At 34.3% G+C, this 19,991-nt stretch overlaps 1 protein-coding gene across 2 annotated transcripts in view; it reads right to left on the bottom strand.

The window, feature by feature from the left end:
* The window catches only part of ERCC6 (ERCC excision repair 6, chromatin remodeling factor), a 105,303-nt gene that overhangs the window by 33,920 nt on the left and 51,392 nt on the right, over positions 1-19,991 (bottom strand). For both annotated transcript variants that reach the window (XM_069067228.1, XM_069067229.1), the window contains exons 6-8: positions 16,771-16,899; positions 11,293-11,451; positions 7,515-7,650 (exon numbers count right to left, since the gene is read on the bottom strand). In XM_069067228.1, the coding sequence (XP_068923329.1) occupies positions 7,515-7,650; positions 11,293-11,451; positions 16,771-16,899 (424 nt within the window). The remainder of the gene's footprint in view (positions 1-7,514; positions 7,651-11,292; positions 11,452-16,770; positions 16,900-19,991) is intronic.

Below are 19,991 nucleotides of genomic sequence, written 5' to 3'. Positions count from 1 at the left end.
CTTCACGTCTTCCTTTTTTTTAAATTCCCACACTGTTATTCCCAGTTATCGTCATTTCCCCTTCACTACAGAACCCACAACAGAGGCCAGAAAAGCCTTAAATTACGAGAAGGCAAAGAAATGCTGCAGGCTGCTCACCAACTCTAACTCCTCAATCCAGACTTTCATGTTCTTTAGGTTCCCATTCCTACCAAGGTACTTGGAGAGTGACAATGGTTTTCAGAAGTCATTATGACAAGTTTGGACAGTTGGGTAGATGAAAAATAAGAGAAACAGAGGACTTCCATACATTTCCAAACTGACAAAATACAAATCTATGTATATATAGAGCCACAAGAAGATGACCATTTTTTAAACTGTTTTCATGCCTCAAAAAATGGCAGAGTAAACAGAATTCAGGTATACACATATAGGCGATACCAGGAAATGATGTTGCCTATCAAAAGGTTCATAACCATTTTCTTATCCATGTCTAAATGACAACTTTAAAATAAATTCCTCAGTGTTGGCTTTTGAGAAATACATACTTTCCCCTTATGATCACAAAGAAATTCAACAAATCAGAAAAACTAAAATGACATTTCCTTTCCCTCCCTCTCTTGCCCCTCCTAAAAAGCAACATAAACATTCTCTCAGTTAAAATACAATCTCTAAGGGCATTAACCACATTATGGAGTAGAAACACATCAAGCTTCACCTGATTCAATACCAGAATTCTCCAACAGTATGGAACTAGAGTTTCAACAACAGTATATTGCCATAGACAACTCTATCCAAACACTTAAGACAAATCATCTCGGGCGATTTCAAATTAAAAGCTTGTAAAATATGTAACCTCTCCTAGTTTTTGCAATTAATAGGGTATGTCTGCAATTAGCCTGACTTACTGAATGCAGTGCTGCTGTCATTAAAAGATGTCTTGTGAAAGCGCTGCTGTTATTATGGAGGCTCAGGAGACCAATCCCTCCTAGAGGGCAAACAGTGGACTGGTAGAAAACAACAGCCATAAATCACATTGTCAGGTAGCAGAGAGAACAGGAGTGAAACATCGGCACATGAAGGCCATTCACTGTAAACACAGCACAGCAGCTTCCCAGTCAGGATTTACTGAACCTGTAATTAATTAAAATTTCCTTCAAGCTAAATCTTTAATAAACAAGGATTTGTGCTGACAATGAAGAAAACTCTCCAGTAACACAATTTTAACAATATAACTCACAAAAATATAAACACACCATTTCTTGTTTACCCTATAAGGTGTACGTTTACTCTTAGCTAAGGTAACATAAGACAAGCAACACGACACTATACTATCATCTGTTGGTGTGGAACACATTTGTTTTGCTTTGTTTTAATGTTTAGGTTATTTCAGGGAATGAGATTCTTTTGGATGTGGATTTTCTCGCTTTTAGCCTGCTTTCTTTATAAAGCTCCAAAAAAAACCATGTCTTTACATTCTAGTATCTCAACCTGCACATAATGGTATCATTGTAACAGCTTAAGACATTCAGTCCCAGTTGATTGTATTCCATTGTTTTTAAGAACAAATAGTTACAGATGTAGATTTCAATAACATTTGTTATTCGTGAATGTTTGACATTTTAGTCTTACAAAGCACTAAAAAAAATCTTATTTTGACTATTTCTCTTAACATAAATTGCTTTTCTCATCAATATTCTCACTATCTCATAATTAATCATTAAGACCAAAAGTTTATTTAAATTAAAACTATGACGTCCTTTGTTCCTACTTCTCTATGTGGTATAATGAAATGTTTCAAAATTTACAAAAGCTTTAAAATTATCTAAATGGTGTTACAAAATTACAAGGATAACCCTATAAGGAAAAAATAGGCAGTTATAATGAATTATCAAATAATACATTGTATTATTAGCAATCTTTTAACGTGTATGGAAATTTTACTAAGACTCCTTGAGGGAAGAAAGTTCATTTCACACTTCCTTATAGCCAACACATCAAGTCTTAGGCATAGCAGGTACTCAATAAATATTTGTTGTTCAATTAAGGCTTCTGTATTGGGAAAGGAATTAAATAAGATTTATTTTGAAAGGGAATAATAAACTCATTTCCCCACTAAATGCAAATACCTCATATTTAAAGATTAAGGAGACTCAAGAGTTTCTCGAAAGCTACCTTAAGTTTTGTTTTATTGAGGTAAAAAGGGTATCTGTTTTCTAACATGACTTCAGTTATATACAAAGTCAATTCAATTGTTCTGTTAGTAAAGAGGAACATTAATGAAGATATAATAAAATATAAATGCAATAATAAAACAATTTGGGAACTAACAGATAATTTGGGAAAAGTGAGGGGGGGGTGAGTTTAGATATATCTTATTTCTCTGATACTTGCCCACTCCATGATCTCTTTTTTAAGTCCTTATATGCTGAACAAGATAGCAATGATTAAGGTTAAGAAAAGATGTGCATAATCTGCTTAATGATAAAGGACAAATAATTTTGCATGTAAGAAATCTTTATACAGAACTTTCCTTTTAGTCTCTTTCTTTCCCAATCCTGTATGCCACAACTGGCTAAATACATTGTCAAGCTGGAACAAGGAGAAAATGAAATGTTTGTATGCATGAATAAAAAGCTCGAGTACTGTGACCAGGTGAAGGCAACCACCAGGTGATGGGTTTGGTTGGCAGCCCATAGCAGTTAGAAATAAATTTTACATGTAAAGTATGTACAAATTTATACATACACATATACATATATAGATACCTATCTATATTTACTTAGATTAAAAAACAGAGCACAAGAGATTTATATGCGGAATAATGTTGTGTCCATGCCCCCAACTGTTGAAAAAAATTAGAAACTTCCTCTACTTCTAAATGGGTTATAGGTTATCATGAATAAAAGGATATGATTTCAAAACTACTGGTATTAAAAGAAGCCATGTATGACTGCATGTATGAAACACTGCTTTCAGATGTGTAAATGCCAGATGGATCTGCACTAGTTTTTTGAATAAACAGGTCTCATTTATGTGCAAATAATCAGCAGCTCAATTCAAAAGGCTAAGTCAATGTTTTGGAAGGATCAATGGCAAAGAGATATCGCAAAAGAAAAATGAGTAAATTCAACTGAAAAATAAGTTTTTTGAATGGCTATGTTCAGGATTGTTAGAAAGATATAAATGACAAATCTTTATAGTATCTCTTTTAGACTCTTCTCTCTGGTTTTTTATGAAATTGCTGTGTAATGATTCTCTTTCTCTAACCAATCCCTGAAGGTCACCTTTGCAAGATCATTATCCAAGTCCTTCCGCCATTCATGGGTATACCCTAGGACTGGGTCCTGAGCCTATCTCGTCTTCTGCCTCTACTCTCTCTCTTAAAGAGTATCATCAGCTCCCATGAATTCCACAATTATCTCTATGTAGATGACTCCAAAATCTATATATCCAGTCTTTATACCACCTGGCTCTAATCTCCCATCTCCAACTGCCTGCCAGTCAGCTCTGAATGGATGTGCCATAGGCACTTCAAACTCAATATATCCAAAATAGAATGTCTTGACCTTACAATCACCTGTAAATGTTCCATTTCGATCCTCATGAACTCTGAAATTCCCTTTTCTGAATAAAATCTGTCGCCATTACACATCTCCCTCTACTTTGCAACCCTAACTCTGTTCTCTGTCTTCTCCACAACCTCCATGCCCTCCACCTTTTAATTCTTTCCCAGGTCATTGCCCTGAAATGGCCACACCAGTGGTGTCAAATTCAAACAGAGGCTACTAAACCATTCATGAGGATCCCTGTGAGCACATAATGACATAAAAAAACACATATTAACATTATCTATGTTTTATTATGTTTACAAATGTTGTTGTTGCTAAATATTTCCCATTTACATTTTAATTTGATTTGGACCTTACTCAAGAATGTTGCTACCTGTGGACCAAGTGCTTGACAATTCTGGACTACACTCTCCTCCCTTCTCCATCTTGCCCCCTTGGTGAACCAGTTCAATTATACATTGTCATACCCTGCCCCCTTATCCCATCACCAACGACCTACCAACCCTCATGCCTGGACTCTAACTCTCATCTTAACTCTCTGCAGTTTGGCTTCCAAGCTCATTATTCAGCTGAAACTGCTCTCTCCAAAATTACCAATGATCTGCCGGTTACCAACTACCAAATCTAATGGACATTTTCCAATCCTCATCCTTCTTGACTAGTCTGTGGCCTTTGATACTGCTGATGACCCTCTTCTCTTTGATACTTCTCTTCTCTCCAGGTTTCTGTGATACTGTTCTCTCCTGGTTCTCCTTTTACCCTATCTGACTGTTCCTTCCGTTCCTTTTGCTGTGTCTTTCAGACTACATATCCTAAAACAGAGTTCTAGCCACACTGTGCTCTGGGCCCCATTCTCTTCTTCCTCCATGCTATTTTGTTTGTTGACCTCATTAGCTCTCATGAATTTAATTATGTAGATGATTCTCAGAACTATTTGTCTAGCCCTAATATCTCTACCATCCTCCATCTTCTACTGCCTATTAGACATTTCAAACTGCATATCCCATACACATTGTAAACTCAACATGCCCAAAATGAAATTCATCTTGTCCCCCAACTCTCCTTCTTCCTAATTTCCCCATTATTATTGAAGGTACCACCATCTACCCAAGATGCCCATTATTGCAAGCTCAGTGTCATTTCTGACTTCTCACTGTGTGTGTATCACACACACACACACACACACACACAAACACACACACACACACACACACACCCATAACCACCATATCCAAAGCAGATGCCATGTCTAGTTTTTAGGAGAAAGAAAAGGGAAGGAAGAAGGGCAGGGATGGAGAACCTCCAACATCTAGCCCACATGTGGCCTCTAGGTCCTCAAGCACAGCCTTTTGACTGAATCCAAACTTCACAGACAAATTCCCTTAATAAAAGGATTTGTTCTGTGAAGTATGGACTCAGTTAAAGGGATGTACTTGAGGACCCAGAGGATCACAAATGGCCTGGAGGCCACAGGTTCTCCATCCCTGGATTAGCATAAAGTCCCACAGACATAAAAATTGTCCAGGACACTTTCAAGTGAGTTTTTTTTAAATGACTTTTTTTTTTTAACAAACTAAAATTTCTTTTTGAAACTAAAGTTCTGTTTATAAACTAAATATTAATAAGGCAGGTGTAGTAAAGAGTTAATAAAATCTAGTGGAAATACTTGATTTCATTGGTATGTTTCTCAATATGGCAAAATATTTCATTGGACACCTCCCCTTAAGAATTTACAAATTCAAACAGGTGTATTTGTGGCAAAAAAAATCCACAATGAGCATATATTCTAGAAATAAAATTATTTGAAAATGTTTCATTATATACCTACTTATTAAATTAGATTAATTTGTAATCAAATACTTTTTATAAAAAACTATAAATGAGTATAGTCTGACCATGGGATTAAACAGTCCAGATTTCAAAGGACAATAAAGCAATTTATAACAAGAACATAATAGAGTCAACAAGAATATAATAGTTTTCTATTAGCACAATTCTCAATTTAGTATATTTTTTTCTTCAATAACTAAACAGAGTTGCTTATTACAGACATTTCAATCAACAAATATGTAATATTTTATCCAATTGCTATTTTTGGAGTCCAAATTTTGTTAGCACTTCAGTATAGAAGTGAATTTAATAATTCAATAAGCATTTTTAATGTACCTACTGTATACTGTGTGCAAGGTGCTAGGTATACAAATGTAAAAATGAAGTAGCTCCCAAAATTAAGGAATTCATATAATACTAGGGGGACATTATATCTACATAGATAAGTAAATACAAAGAAATCTCAGGGGAGTATGTGGAAGTACTAACAATGGGAGGTTCCTGTAAGAGATAACACCTGAGCTAAGCCCTGAAGGAAGGTAGGAATTAGAAGAGGTGGAGATTAGGAGGAAGAACATTTCAGGCATGAAGGACAACCTGTTCAAAGGCACAGAGAAGATGGAAGGCTATGTAAAAGGACCAGCAAGTAGGCTAGTCTGGCTAGAGTATACACTGTTTGAGGGAGAATAATGTAAAATAATTACAGAATTTGGTAAGCTAATGCAAGATGGTATTAGCCAAATGCCAAAACCAAAAGGGTTTTGTCTTTTATGCTATAGGTAATAAGGAGCTACAGAAGATTTTTCCTCATAAAGTTACATGGTCAAACCTGTGCTTCAGGAAAATCATTTTGGCTGTGCTGAGGAAGATGCACAAGAGAGGGGAGACCATTTAGGAGACTATTACAATTGCTCAAACAAAAGATGACAAAGGCTACAGTGTTGGTCATGTGAATGAAGATTGGGATGGGTGAGGGAGATATTGTAGAGGGAGAACTGGTAAGACGTTAGAATCAATGAGATGGGAGGATGGGGGTGGGAGGTATGGTAGAGAGGGAAGAAACAAACAAAAGTTAAAGCTGGATGACTGGAAGGACTGGGGTGCCTTCTCCTGAAACAGGGAAGAGAGAAGGAAGGGGAAGTTTAAAGAAAGAGATCATAAGTTTGGTTTTTAACATGATGAGTTCAAGTTGTTTCTATAATACTTAGATGGAGATGTCCACTAGGTAGTTGAAATGAAACTGAAGCTAATAAGAGAGATTAGTGTTGCATTGATTTGGGACTAATCTTCCCAGAATGATACTTCAAGCCAAGGGAAATAATGAGAGTAACAAGAGAAAAAGACTGGAGAGGGAAGGGGAAAAAAAAAAAGATTTTCCAGAACAAAGCCTTAAGGGTAAAAACTGTACTTAGGGTTGAAAGACTGATGACAGTACAGCAAAGCCCATGGAAGAATGAATGATAAAAGCATTTAAGTTATTACTATACACCAGATATACCAGGCACTAAGCGTTAGGGATGCAAATACAAAGCAGTCCCTGTCATCAAGGAGGACAAATTCCAGTTGTTGTAATCCATTAGATTTTGAGCTCTTACAGATCAGGGATTGTCATTTGTCTTTCTTTGTATCCTGACCACTCAGCAAAATAGGCACTTAATAAATGCTGAATGAATAACTCTAAACCAAGCCAGCCACTCTATTACTCAGTTTGCTAACCTATACAAAAGACATATTTAAAATATCCCCAAAAAATATTGGGAACACTAACAAGGATAATTTTAAAGTAACTTGAAAATATCATATCAGTTTCTCTCTCTTTTTGTTTTTGGAGGGAGGAAGGCAAGGCAATTGGTGTTAAGTGACTTGCCCGAGGTCATACAGCTAGTAAGTGTGTCAAGTGTCTGAGGCTGGATTTGAACTCAGATCCTCCTGACTCCAGGGCCAGTGCTCTATTCACTGCACCACCTAGCTGCCCCAAAATATCAATTTCTCTAAGGATAATAAAACATAAAATACAATAATAAAAATTCAGAATGTACATTTGTTTCATAAATATACAACTGAAAGAAAAGTCAGATAAGTAAAATAAAATTATTTAAAATGGGAAAACAATAAATATTATATTAACATTACCTTTTTGTTTGCATATGATCCAGTTTCATGTAAAATGGCAACTCTAAATGGAGGCCACCAAGTGTGAAATTCTCTCACCCACTGGTGCATCACTGTTGTTGGACACACAATTAATGTTGGACCCAATCCCTCAAATCTAAAATAAAAATATTTAATTAGAGAACATTGTTGGTGAAATAAATAGAGTAGAGGTTAGGTGTTTGATTAAAAACAGCCTTAACAGGGTTAAGTAAAAAAAAATACTGACTATGGAAATTGATTGTCATTTTCTTTAACAAAAAAAAAAAATCTATTGGGTTAAAACATGATGAAAGGGAAATATCTACAGCTCCCATCACTGAGCAGTTAATGGATGCAAGTGTCAATGCAGAATAGAATTAATAAAACTCTTCTTGAAAGTTTCTATGGTGTACAAGTCTCTTATTTAGACACAAAAAGGCAGTATAATGAATAAAAAGAAAACCAAACAAAAATACTTGACAAAACCCTTTTTTCTTTATTTCATTCTATAGGTACACATGGCTTTGCACAGAACAATCACTGTTCAGCAGTTTTTCAGTTGTATCTGACCCTTCATAACCCCAATTGGGGTTTTCTTGGCAAAAATACTGGAGTGGTTTGCCATTTCTTCCTCCAGTACATTTTACAAATGAGGAAACTGAGGCAATAGAGTTATGTGACTTGCCCAGGGTCACACTGTTAGTATGTATCTGAGGCCATATTTGAACTCAAGAAGGTAAGTCTTCCTGACTGCAAGCTCTACCCACTGCTCCATCTAGCTGCACAAATGACAATTAGCATTTATAAAACACTTTAGTCTCACAAATGCTTTTATACACATGATTTCATTTGATCTTCACATCATCCCTGCAAGGAAGGTACTAGTATGAGTATCCCCAATATTATCCCTGCATGAAAAACTAAACTTCAAAGGGCAAAATAGTCACAGATAGTGTGAGTGAATGGATTCAAACTAAGATCTCTCCTGACCCTAAATCCAGCATCTCTTTCTATACCACACTGCCTCTGATAAATAATGTTAGGCTCTAGATAACTGAATATTCCAGATGACTGAAATTCATTGCCTTCAATGATAATTCAGGAAATATTAAATATTTATCACCTGCAGACTACTTTGTTAGACACTCAGGATACACCAAAGAGAATGAAAGGAAAAAGACCAATAAGTAAACCAGTGAAAAGCCAGGCAATAAGTGATGAAGGTATGGACTAGCAGTATGGCAATCACATGAATGGAGAGAAGGGGATGGATGTGAGTTTTTTGGAGGCAGAACTGACAGAGAGCAATTGCTTGGTATGTGGGATGAAGAGGAGGCAAAAGGCAAGGATGACAACAAGGCTGCAATACTAGGTGATTATTCTCCTTGTACTCTTGACAGAAACAGGAAAGTTTAAGGTGAAATACAATGAATTTTGAATATTCTGACTTTGAAATGCCAATTAGACAGGCAAGTGAAGATGCACAGAGGGCACTGAGGACTAGAGTAAAGGAGACATCAAGGTTGGAAATTGAGTTTTGGAAGTGATCTGCCTAGAGACAATAATTATTATTAGGAACAAGAATTTACTAAATTATATCCAATGGCCTAAAAGAATTAATGCCAATTTGAGAAGTGAACTATTTATGCCCTACCTGTAATTAACTTCAGATCTAACATTTTTGTATTATTACTACTCCAAAAGTCAAAAGAAAGTATGAAACTCATTAAGAAAAGAGAGCCTATTGACTGGAAAAGAGGTTTTTGATTTTTGGTTTTGTTTTTACCATACACAATATGTTTCTCCTTTTTGACACTGAATCTCTTTTTTTTTAAAGATCACCAATTGCTGAGACTTACTACTTTCCTTTGTCCACTACTTTTTAATTTATGACTAAAGATGAGATATATGTAGCCTGCTATATTTCACTGAGTCTAAGATACCTGTAGTCTATTATGTGTGTGTCTGTGTATACATATGTGTATATGTATATATGAGAAAATATACATGAGCTATTTGATATCCTATGATACCTGCCAATACCACTATACTCCGTTTCTTTATCTTTAGGTCATGAAAATGAAGTAGTTATCCAGCTTCAGGGGACAAGGATAGGTATAAATTATTTTCTTTTGTAATTCTCCATGGCAACATGGGCACATTTAAAGGGACTATGCTCCTGAGTATATCTCCATTCACAAATAGCCCAGTTGTTTGGGTGATATATAACCACATTCACTGAAGCCATTTCCACCGATACTATTTTAATAAAGATGATCTGGGCTATAATCCAATATGCCATGCTATTTCATTATGGAACAGAGGATATGAGCATTGATAGTTAATTGATTACAGCTGCTGCTCATTATTAGTACTGACTTCAGCTACTGATAGAATTGCTCCTACTCAGGAGAAAACATGTTTTAATTTTTATATCCAAACAGCACTGTAGGGAAGACTTCAGGTTTCCTAGGCCCAAAACATAAGATCCACACAAGTTCTGTAATGTTGGAAGGAAAAAAGAAAAGTCCAAAAATCACTATATGGACAGTTTAAGGAAATTTAGTCATCAAAAAAATCCCATTAAAGTACATAAACCAACAGAGGGGCTAATTCCAAATAAAACATACAATTACATAATGCTAAATTATTGAGTCATGGAAAGGGAGATGCAAAACACCAAATATTCAATTGTTTCAAATAATTTTTTTCATTGTGTTTTTATATGAAATATAAATTTATATCTAAGGTTCAAAGGAAACCCACTTTATAACCAGTCAAATATAGATAACCTTTTACTCATTATGAGAAGCCAATTACTCAAAAGGCCATCTTAGATTACCTGGTTTCATGATGAAATGTCTTATCACTATTTAATCTATCATAACTTTTGTCTATATTAACTGTCTTTCAATTACACTTTCTAAAAACAAATTCTTCATGGCCTGTTTACTAGATTATAAAAGTAGTCTATTTCAATATGTAGGATAATAAAAAAAAGTTACTTTATTTCTGCACTATACCCAAATGAGCATAATTCCACATTTAGATAATACTGATCACTTATTTTCAGATCATCTTGAGATGAGTTTTTAAAGTGTGAATTTTCATGCAATTCTTTAAAATAAAGAATATTTCCTAATATTAGAATTTATCAAGCAGATTTAGATAGCAGCAGGAGGAGGAGTAAAATATAAACAGATTAACATCAGCTTTCCAAAGAAAACAGACCTACAAATATTGGTATATTGCACGTTAGTCATAAAAGAAATTCTGGATAGCTGCTTCCAATTTCCTAATCCAAAGCTCCAACTTTCCCCATGAATAGACTTTATACTTCCTGTAGTGCATACCTGGTGTTTTGCCAGAACAAATATTTTAATGTAAAATTTAATAAATGAAACTAAAGGTATTATATCTAATTTAAAATTCCATATTGTGTAAACTATTGATATTAATGTAATTGAGTTTGTAAACAATCCATTTGTGGAAGCTAACCTTAGACACTGTATTGACCCAAAATATCTAGTGGGGCTCATCTGCAAAATGAAGCATCAATGCCTGGAATTCATTAAAAGTGTTACATGTTTAATTTCTCCTGCCCTACAGCTCCATTGTCTCGTAAAAATTTTCCTTTGATGTCCCCCACTAAAAGAATTAAAGGAATATTGTAATTGAAATGTCATCAATAATTCACAAGACCCTCCTCCACCAGCAATACATCTGATGAAATATTAATTGAGCTCCACAGACTGACAGTCTGCAGAGGAGCACTTGCCTGTAATTTGAACCACGAGTCCTGATCTTGCTGTAGCTCAGACCTGCCAAGAAGGCAATTATCTGGATGGTCTTGCCCAATCCCATCTCATCTCCCAGAATTCCTCCTGCCTGCTGGCAGTGCAATTCCCACAGCCACCTAACACCTGTCTGCTGGTACCTACAACAACATGAACCAACAAGAAAAAAGAAAACGGCAAATGTTTGATAATACTGATCATAACAGAAAGTACTCATGAATTAATCATTTGGCAAGATTCTAGTACCAGTTACAGAAACATGTTGGATGTGTTTTACATGAGTGCTGTATTTATAAGGTCATATATTATTGATATACTTAGCCATAATATGTCACAAATTTGTTCTTTACAGAATACTAAAACATTTCTAATTAAACTGACAGACATGATAATTAGGAGCTACTTTCATTTTTTTTACTTGGTGAGCTGCCTGCTAAGAGATGAAGCTTTTTATATTACTATCTAACCTCCAAACATTTTTCTTTATGTGGAAAGTTACATAAAAATAATAAATGATGAAAACAATATTCTTATTTTCTCTCCGTCTAATAAAAGACAAAGATAGGCAATACTGAAAATGCTTATTTACTAAAAGTATCCAACTAGAAATTCACCTAAGTGAAATTATATTTTTCAATAAGAAAAACTAAATGGAAATTATTTTTCAACATAATTAACAATTATGAGTATTAGGTATTGTTTCAACAAATGGCATATGGTGAATAATTATCAGAAGTAAATTTATTCTGATACTACTATCAGACTTAAAAGATAACAGAGAATATAATTTAAAGACCTGCAACAATTTTAAATGAAAAGTAAGGACTGGGTAAAGTCAAGGCCTTGAAGATTAAATGGGTAAAAAGCCTTTTACACTTAAAAGAAAGATTTTTACTAAGTGGATCACAGACTGCAACAGTAGCACAAATTTTGGCTCTTTTTTAGAGTTGGCACAGGTAATAGGAAAAAGAAATACATCCTCTGGTGAAAGGATGTAAGATATATTTTTTTTTCTGTAAATACTGAATAAACAATATAAGAGTCAGATACAAAGGAAGAAATTAGGAAAAAGTTTAAAGTCAAATATCTAAAAATAAACCCATTAAGACAAAAAAGGTTAAGCTTTTCTAGACCAAGTGGAAAATAATTGAACATTTTCTTACAAAAGGAATTTCCTAGTTTCTTAAGTTTTTGCTGTTCACTACTGTTTTGCCTACCTGAAATTTGACACTGAACTAAAGTTTGAATTACAGTTTTAATTTGTGTCATTTTCCTGCTAAAGAGACTACCGTGAACTTTTTTTCCCTTCTATTTTAAACATAAGTGACAAAAATCTGAGAGTTGCATTGTGACTGTGACATAAGTAAAAGCGTTAATTAGAAAAATTATTTCTCATTAAGTTTGCCAACAAAACTGTTATGTGGGGTGGCAAAAAACCTGATAAACATTGTAAGATTTCACAATAAAAATAGTAAAGTTTATAGAGAATACATATAAAGATTCCCAGAAAAGGAAAAACAAATTTCATTTAAAGTATGATAGGTTGTCTACAAGGCAAAAATAAAAAAGATCAAAATCTTAACAATCTACGTAAGTCAATTTATACTGACAAATTTTTCTTAAAACACATGTCAAAACTAAGGTACGGTACACAAACATTGTATATCACCATGACTCTGCCACTATGTAACCTCAAACATCATCTAACTTTCTAAAGTTTCAGCCTCATCTATGAATGATGGAATTCAGACTCTCTAACATCTATTTCTACCTATAAGAATTTTCTTTTTATCTTACTGGGAAAACTAAAGAAACTGAATTGACCATGCTGAACAAATGAAGGTTAAAAAAAGATTTAACTTTTACTGAATAACCATACTGTGGCCTTAACACACATCTTTATGTACAGGACAGAATATCCTAGGGATCATGTGGAAGAACTGTTCTATAGCTCTGAGGGTAGGAGCAAGCTTAGACTACACAAAAGTAATGTCAGGTACACATTAAAAATGGGTCCTCTGATTATAACTGTGAAACTTTTAACACCCCTTATATCATGGCAGATTGTAAAATGTACTTTTTCTGGATATTTTAGAAACAGAGAACTAACAACCAATGAGGTTCAGGAATTTTTCACAAATTTCAATCATGGGAGGCCAACTATAGATTATTATCATTACATTTGCATGTAAACCTGCTACAGAGTATTTAATTTTAAAATAAGATATATTTTTTACTGTAGCTGGAAGGAGAGTTAGCAGATGAAAGTCTTGGGGCGGCTAGGTGGAGCAGTGAATAGGGCACCTGCCCTGAAGTCAAGAGGACCTGAGTTCAAATCCAGCCTCAGAAACTGAACACACACACAAAAACTAGCTGTGAGACCTTGGTCAAGTCAATTAACCCCAACTGCCCTACCTTCACCCTCCAAAAAAAAAAAAAGATGAAAGACTGACCTCTCAATGTTGAGTCACAAATGACTGGAGAGCAAACTTAACACAAATCTTTAAAATTTAAATATATAGTAAAATTGTTGACTATTCTACTACACTAACTACTGAAATTCTTAGTGGAGTGATAATTCTACGTTCCAAACTCCTTTCCCCTGTGTATTGTACTATGCTCTGTTAATTTAATTCCAATACAGTAAAATTACAAGTACAGTTTAAAATTCAATTAGCTTGGCTAAAAGTTAATTATACACAAGAAAAGAGAAATTTATCAGCCTCATTAATCCCTTCCTATGCTAGACAGAAAAATATACAAGGTTTATTATATTTGTAAAATATTTAAAATTCTGTATTTTCAGAAGTGAAACAAATTCAAGGACTATGCAATTAAACGAGTTAGAAAATATTTATACTGACTACCACAGGAGTCATATTCTAACTATTTAGAAAGTAAAATTTTCAAAGTTGAACTATTTACATTCCTACATGGAAAAACGATAATTGTAACTTATGAAACTTCTCAGTATGAGAATAGTTGAAGGGAATAGAAATGTATACATATATACACATACATATATGTCTATATAGGAGGATACATGGGTGTATGAATACATATGTGAATGTGTATATATATATATGTTTACAGGTATACATAGTCAGAGGGCACAGGACCAATTTAATAGGAAGGGATGATACTTAAAAGGTGAAATTAAGAGGTGAGAGAGGAATATAATGAGAGGAGATGGGGAGAGATAGAATGGGGCAAACTATCTCATATAGAAAAAGCAAGGGAAAATGGTTACAATGGAGGGGAAGAATAGGAAGGCAAAACGGAATGGGTCAACCTTATTCTCACTGAATTTGGCTTAGGGAGGAGAATGACATACACACTAAATAGGGTATCTCACGCTACAGGAGAGTAGGAGGAAGGGGACGAGAGAAGGGATGATGGAAGAGAGGGCAGGCTGCGGGGGATGGAAGTTGGAAGCACCCACTTTTGAAAAGGGACGGGATCAAAGTAGAGAACAGAACAAGTGAGGGGTGGGATAGGATGGAGGGAAATATAGTCAGTCTTTCACAATATACCCACTATGTAAACATTTTGCATAGCTACACATATACGACCTATATTGAACTGCTTATCTTCCCAGTAAGGGTGGGTGATGAGGGAGGAAGGAAATGATTCTGGAATTCAAAGCTTTAAAATCAAATATTTAAAAATATATACACATATTATAATTATTATTTTACATGTAACTGGGAAATAAGATATACAGGCACTGGGGCATAGAGATCCACCATGCCCTACTGGAAAGTCAGAGGGGGAATGGGGGAAGATAGAGGAAAGAGCAGATTGGGGAAGGGGATACTCAGTGGAATCATTGTTTTGGGGTGGTGGGTAGGGGAAAAATGGGGAGAAAATTTGTAACTCAAAATCTTGTGGAAATGAACAATGTAAACTAAAAAATTTTAAAAAGTGAGAGAAAAAAAGTAAAATTTTGTTCCAATTAACTATGGACCATGTTTTGTTAATTAAAAAAAAAACCTTGACATTTAAATCAAAATAATCATTACCCAATTCCTCGGACTATTTAGGACTTTATGATAGAGGACATTACACAACTAGAGATACACTATTTTCCATTAGTCAGGTTACTATGATTTTTCTTGGTGGCAAATTTCTTGTCATTTTAAGTTCTAATTTTATTAATACTACTTATAATGTACTTTGCTTCTGTTTTTAAATTACGTTGATGAGGCTAAACCTCTTAATAAGCAAGCATTTTAGATTGGATGACTAGTGCTGCCAACAAATTATTCCTTTGCCTTTCCACAGTTGACATTTTGAGGTCAATGAATAATGCAATTACCTCTCAAAAGTAAAAAATTCTTAGCTTTTGAATGAGTCCTATACTTGCATTCAGATTTAAAATTCTAGTCCTACTTCTTCCACTAACAACTTTAGTAGGCCTTTTTGTTGAATAAAGGTAACCATACTCATTCATCTTCTCTTTTCTCACACTGCCACCCCAAAACAATTACTCAGATTAAGAAGAAATAACATAGATGATATGATTACAGATCTTTAGGGCAAAGAGTGGAGCCATATGAATGCATATTAATAGTAAGCAGACATCTTAACAGAATGACTGTCAGCTAAGTTTCCATAATGAATTAATTTTTAACTGTCTTAATGAGAGTTTCTTCTTGGAAAAAAAATCAACCTTTATTAGAGATAAATGTCCAGGAATTAAAGATGCAAATGAGTATAAAGAAGCTACTTAATGCTTCAACTTTCTATGCACAACTAGAAAGGCTGTCTAAAGTAACTTGTTAAGAAAACCCCAGGGGCGATGACAGTGAAAATGTTCTTTAGAATTTACATTAATCAACTAAGAATCACAGCTGTTAGATAATTGGGGTCAATACCAACTCATAGCCAGTGTCCTGTGTTCTTTGAAGCACAATCAATTGAATTTTGGTCAATGAAATTTTAAGTAATTTTAGGCACCAACTTAATCCTTAAGGTATCATCATCTCTCCTATTAGTTAAGTATTCAGATGAATATCAAAGCACAAGACCCATGGTTTCACACACAGAAAAATGATTTTTTAAAATTTATTTTAATACTAAAGTCTATCTTGAAAGACTATGGCTACAAAGAAATTCAATTTAAGAAATTCAAGATTTAATTCCTTGAAACTAATTCACCAAGGAAAAAAAATTTTTCACTGCTGGCTGTTTCATACTGCTATTAGCCTCCAAACCATTTCTGTATAGATTTATCAGCTAACAAAACAAGTCCAATATTCACTTTAGTCAATTTATTATCATCTAATTTTAATGAACAGTATTTGGCATAAATTTAGAATTGACTGTGTTTGTATCTGCAATAAACTGCTATAAGCGCCTTTAGAGACCACAGGTAGCTACTATAGTATTCTTTAAATATTTATTTACACATAATAATCTGATGGCACAATATAAAGAAGGAAGCATGTAATACATACTTAAAAAGCTTTTTAAACAAAAAACCTGGCACACGAAAACCTTCATCAAATTCAGCATCGCTTTCCTCAGATTCTTCTTCAGCCTTTCTACGTTGCTCTTTGTCTTCCAATCTCTGTTTATTCCACCTCCTACCATGTAAGGAGAAAAAATATATTTCAATAAGTGTGGTTACCTAAGAGAATCTAAAGCCAGATGCATCCATATACTATCTATATCAAGAACTAAGAAGTGAGGCCATCAAAGAAGGAGCTTCAAAATGTTACAATGGCCATCATTACCCAAAGCACTGGTTCAGAGAAAAAGTATCCCTTTTTACACTCCCAGATTTCCATCTCAAACCAATTCTTACCTGCAGTATTTTAAATAAGACTTCATTCCACTGGGAAAAATCATTTCTCTTATTTCAAGGAATACCAAAAGAAAGAACTTCAGAAATAGCTCCTAAGATAAACTTAGGTAAAGTAACTTTTTTTATGATATGTCAAGAGCTCCTACAAATTATACGGCCATAAAAACTGATGTAACTATGCATTTCCAAAATATTGCCAACATGACATTATGGTGCAATGAAAGGCTATGTTTACCCTCCACCCCTAAAAGGCATTTTAATTACATTTGAACTGTGCTTACTATTTCTGTATGTGGCCTACACTATAAAAATTTAAGTATTATTTTATTTTGTACAATAAAGTAAATATATAATCAAAACAAATTCATCTTAGGTTCATCTGTTAAAATGATGGAGGGGACAATTACTTAATCTAGAAGCACTGCTTACACACAAAACCACTGAACTCACATAAAAATAAGTTCCTTGAATAAGGTCTTATTTTTAAAAGACATTTTACTACATCTTTTGTTTCTATCAAATTTATTTCCAAATATATCCCCTTCACTGACACTTCCTCTCCCTGCAATCTTTACCTTATTCTCAGAGGGCCATGCCTTGTAACAAAGAATAAAAAGAGAAAAAAAAAGTTTGGAAAAATTAGCCACCACAACCACCAGAACTGAAAGTACAGGAAATATTCCAAACTTATTAACACCCATCTCCATGCTCCCCCAAAATGCCATTTCTCTGCAAAGAAAGAATAGAGGCACATTTTTGCATCTCTTCTCTAGGGTAAGCATGGTCTTTTAAACTTGTAACATCCAATTTTGTCTTATTTTGGTTTTTTTCCAATTACACTGTTGTAGCCATTGTGCACCTTGTTTCTTTATGTGTTTCTGCTCACCTCACTTTTTTATCTGTTTATATTTATCTCCCCTGCTTCCCTGTAGTCTTCCTATTTGTCATTTCTCACACTGCAGTAATATTCCATGACATTAATTTAACAAAATTTGTTTGGCCATTCTCCAAATCAGATGGAACCTACTTTATTTCTAGTTCTTTGCTACTACAAAAAGTGCCACCAAAAATATTTTTATACATATGGAATTTTTCTAGCTTTGACTTCCTTAGCATTTTATGTTATACCTTCCTAATGCAGTTATCATGTAACATCATTTATTGTGGTTATCTAAAATTGGGTCTAGACCCTAAGTTCCATGAGGGAAAGGATAGTGTCTTCGTGTTTTCTATTGCTCTGCACTTAATAAGTTTTAGTATCTGTTCTACATATTGTGATGTACACTGGTTTAATCACAGACCTGGCTTTTGCATGTACTAGTGAACGATCTTGGACAAAGCAGTTAACCTAGCCAGGTAACTGTCTTCTTATCTCTAAAATGAGGAGTTCTGTAATCTGGAATGTCTCCTTGCACTCTTAAATTCTAAACTTCTTCCACATAGACAGCAATCAGTTCATTATCGTGCTTTAGGTATTATTGCTCAGTTAAGTTCTGGAAAATTCATGAAGAGCAGAAGACATGCCAATCAAATGGATCAGGTCAAAAGTCAGTTTTTAAAAGGGAAAAAAAGATTAGACCAAACAACATATATTTCAAAATGGGGTAAAAAGTACCTTCTAATAACTACAGATTAAGAAGTTTATAAGCTAGCACTGGTAAAATTATAGAATGGATTTTTTTTAAACACATTGGGAGCATTTAGAAAAGGAAGTATTTAGTGCTAGAATACAACATGGGTTAAATAACAATTATTTTCTTTTTGATGATGTAACTTTATGAGGTTGGTAGATCAGAGAATGCCACAGTCACCTTACACTCCAACTTTAGCAAAATATTTGACAGTCACTCATGTTAATCCTGTGGATAAATTAGTGGGGCTAGATGATAGCATTGTTGGAAAAATTAGCAACTGAACAATACCTAAAGTACAATGATGAACTGATTGCTGTCCATGTGGAAGAAGCTTAGAATTTCAGAGTGCAAAGAGATATTCCAGATTATCTAGAACTCCTTCATTTTAGAGATAAGGAAACAGATGACCGGCTAAGTTAACTGCTTTGTCTAAAATGATCAACTAGTACGTGCCAAAGCCAGGTCTGTAATTCAGCCAGTGTTCATCACAACACCTGGAACAGACACTAAAATTTATTTATTAAGTGCAGAGCAATAGGAAACATTAGGTTTATTAAGATACTATCCTTACCCTGATGGAATTTATGATCTAGACCAATCTTAGGTAACTACAATAAATAATATTATATGATAACTGCATTAGAAAGGTATAAAATAAAATGCTACAAGGTATCTGAGAAGGAAGGTTAATACTAAAGAATCAAGGAGTTCTTGATGGCAATAACATTTTGATTAGATTTTAGTAGAGGGGAAATTTGGGGAATAGAGAATAGTCCAATCTAGACTAAAGCACAGAGGGAAGAGGGAAAAAATGTGGTCTAATTCTGTAAAGGTACAATGACATCAGACTATGGAGAGATCTGAATGCCAAGGAAAAGAAAATAAATTGTACTTGGTAAGCAAAAGAGAACCATTAGTTTTTTTTGGGGGGGAGAGGGGTTGAGAAAATGAAATGACCATATCTATTTATAAGAAAAATTATTCTTGTAATAATATGAAGTCTGAAGACTTCCAAAAAGAGACCAGAAAATTATTTAGGAAGTTACTGAAATAGTTCAAATGCGCGGAAATGACAGCCTGTACAAAAATGGTGATAGTAGAAATATGGAGGTATATGATAAGGATGGGAGGGATACGATAAGGTAAAATGTATATAGGATATAACTAACTGGATATGAGAAGTGAAGATCCCATTTAATTCTGAGATTCCATGATTTAACAAATGTAGAAAGAAAGA

The sequence above is a fragment of the Petaurus breviceps genome, unplaced genomic scaffold (assembly GCF_028583685.1).
Source record: "Petaurus breviceps papuanus isolate PSGF00001 unplaced genomic scaffold, PetGlider_PUasm1.0 90740, whole genome shotgun sequence".
Classification (NCBI taxonomy): Eukaryota; Metazoa; Chordata; class Mammalia; order Diprotodontia; family Petauridae; genus Petaurus; species Petaurus breviceps.
The sequence above is the reverse complement of the archived record's forward strand: the minus strand, read 5'-3'. Positions and strand labels throughout refer to the sequence as shown.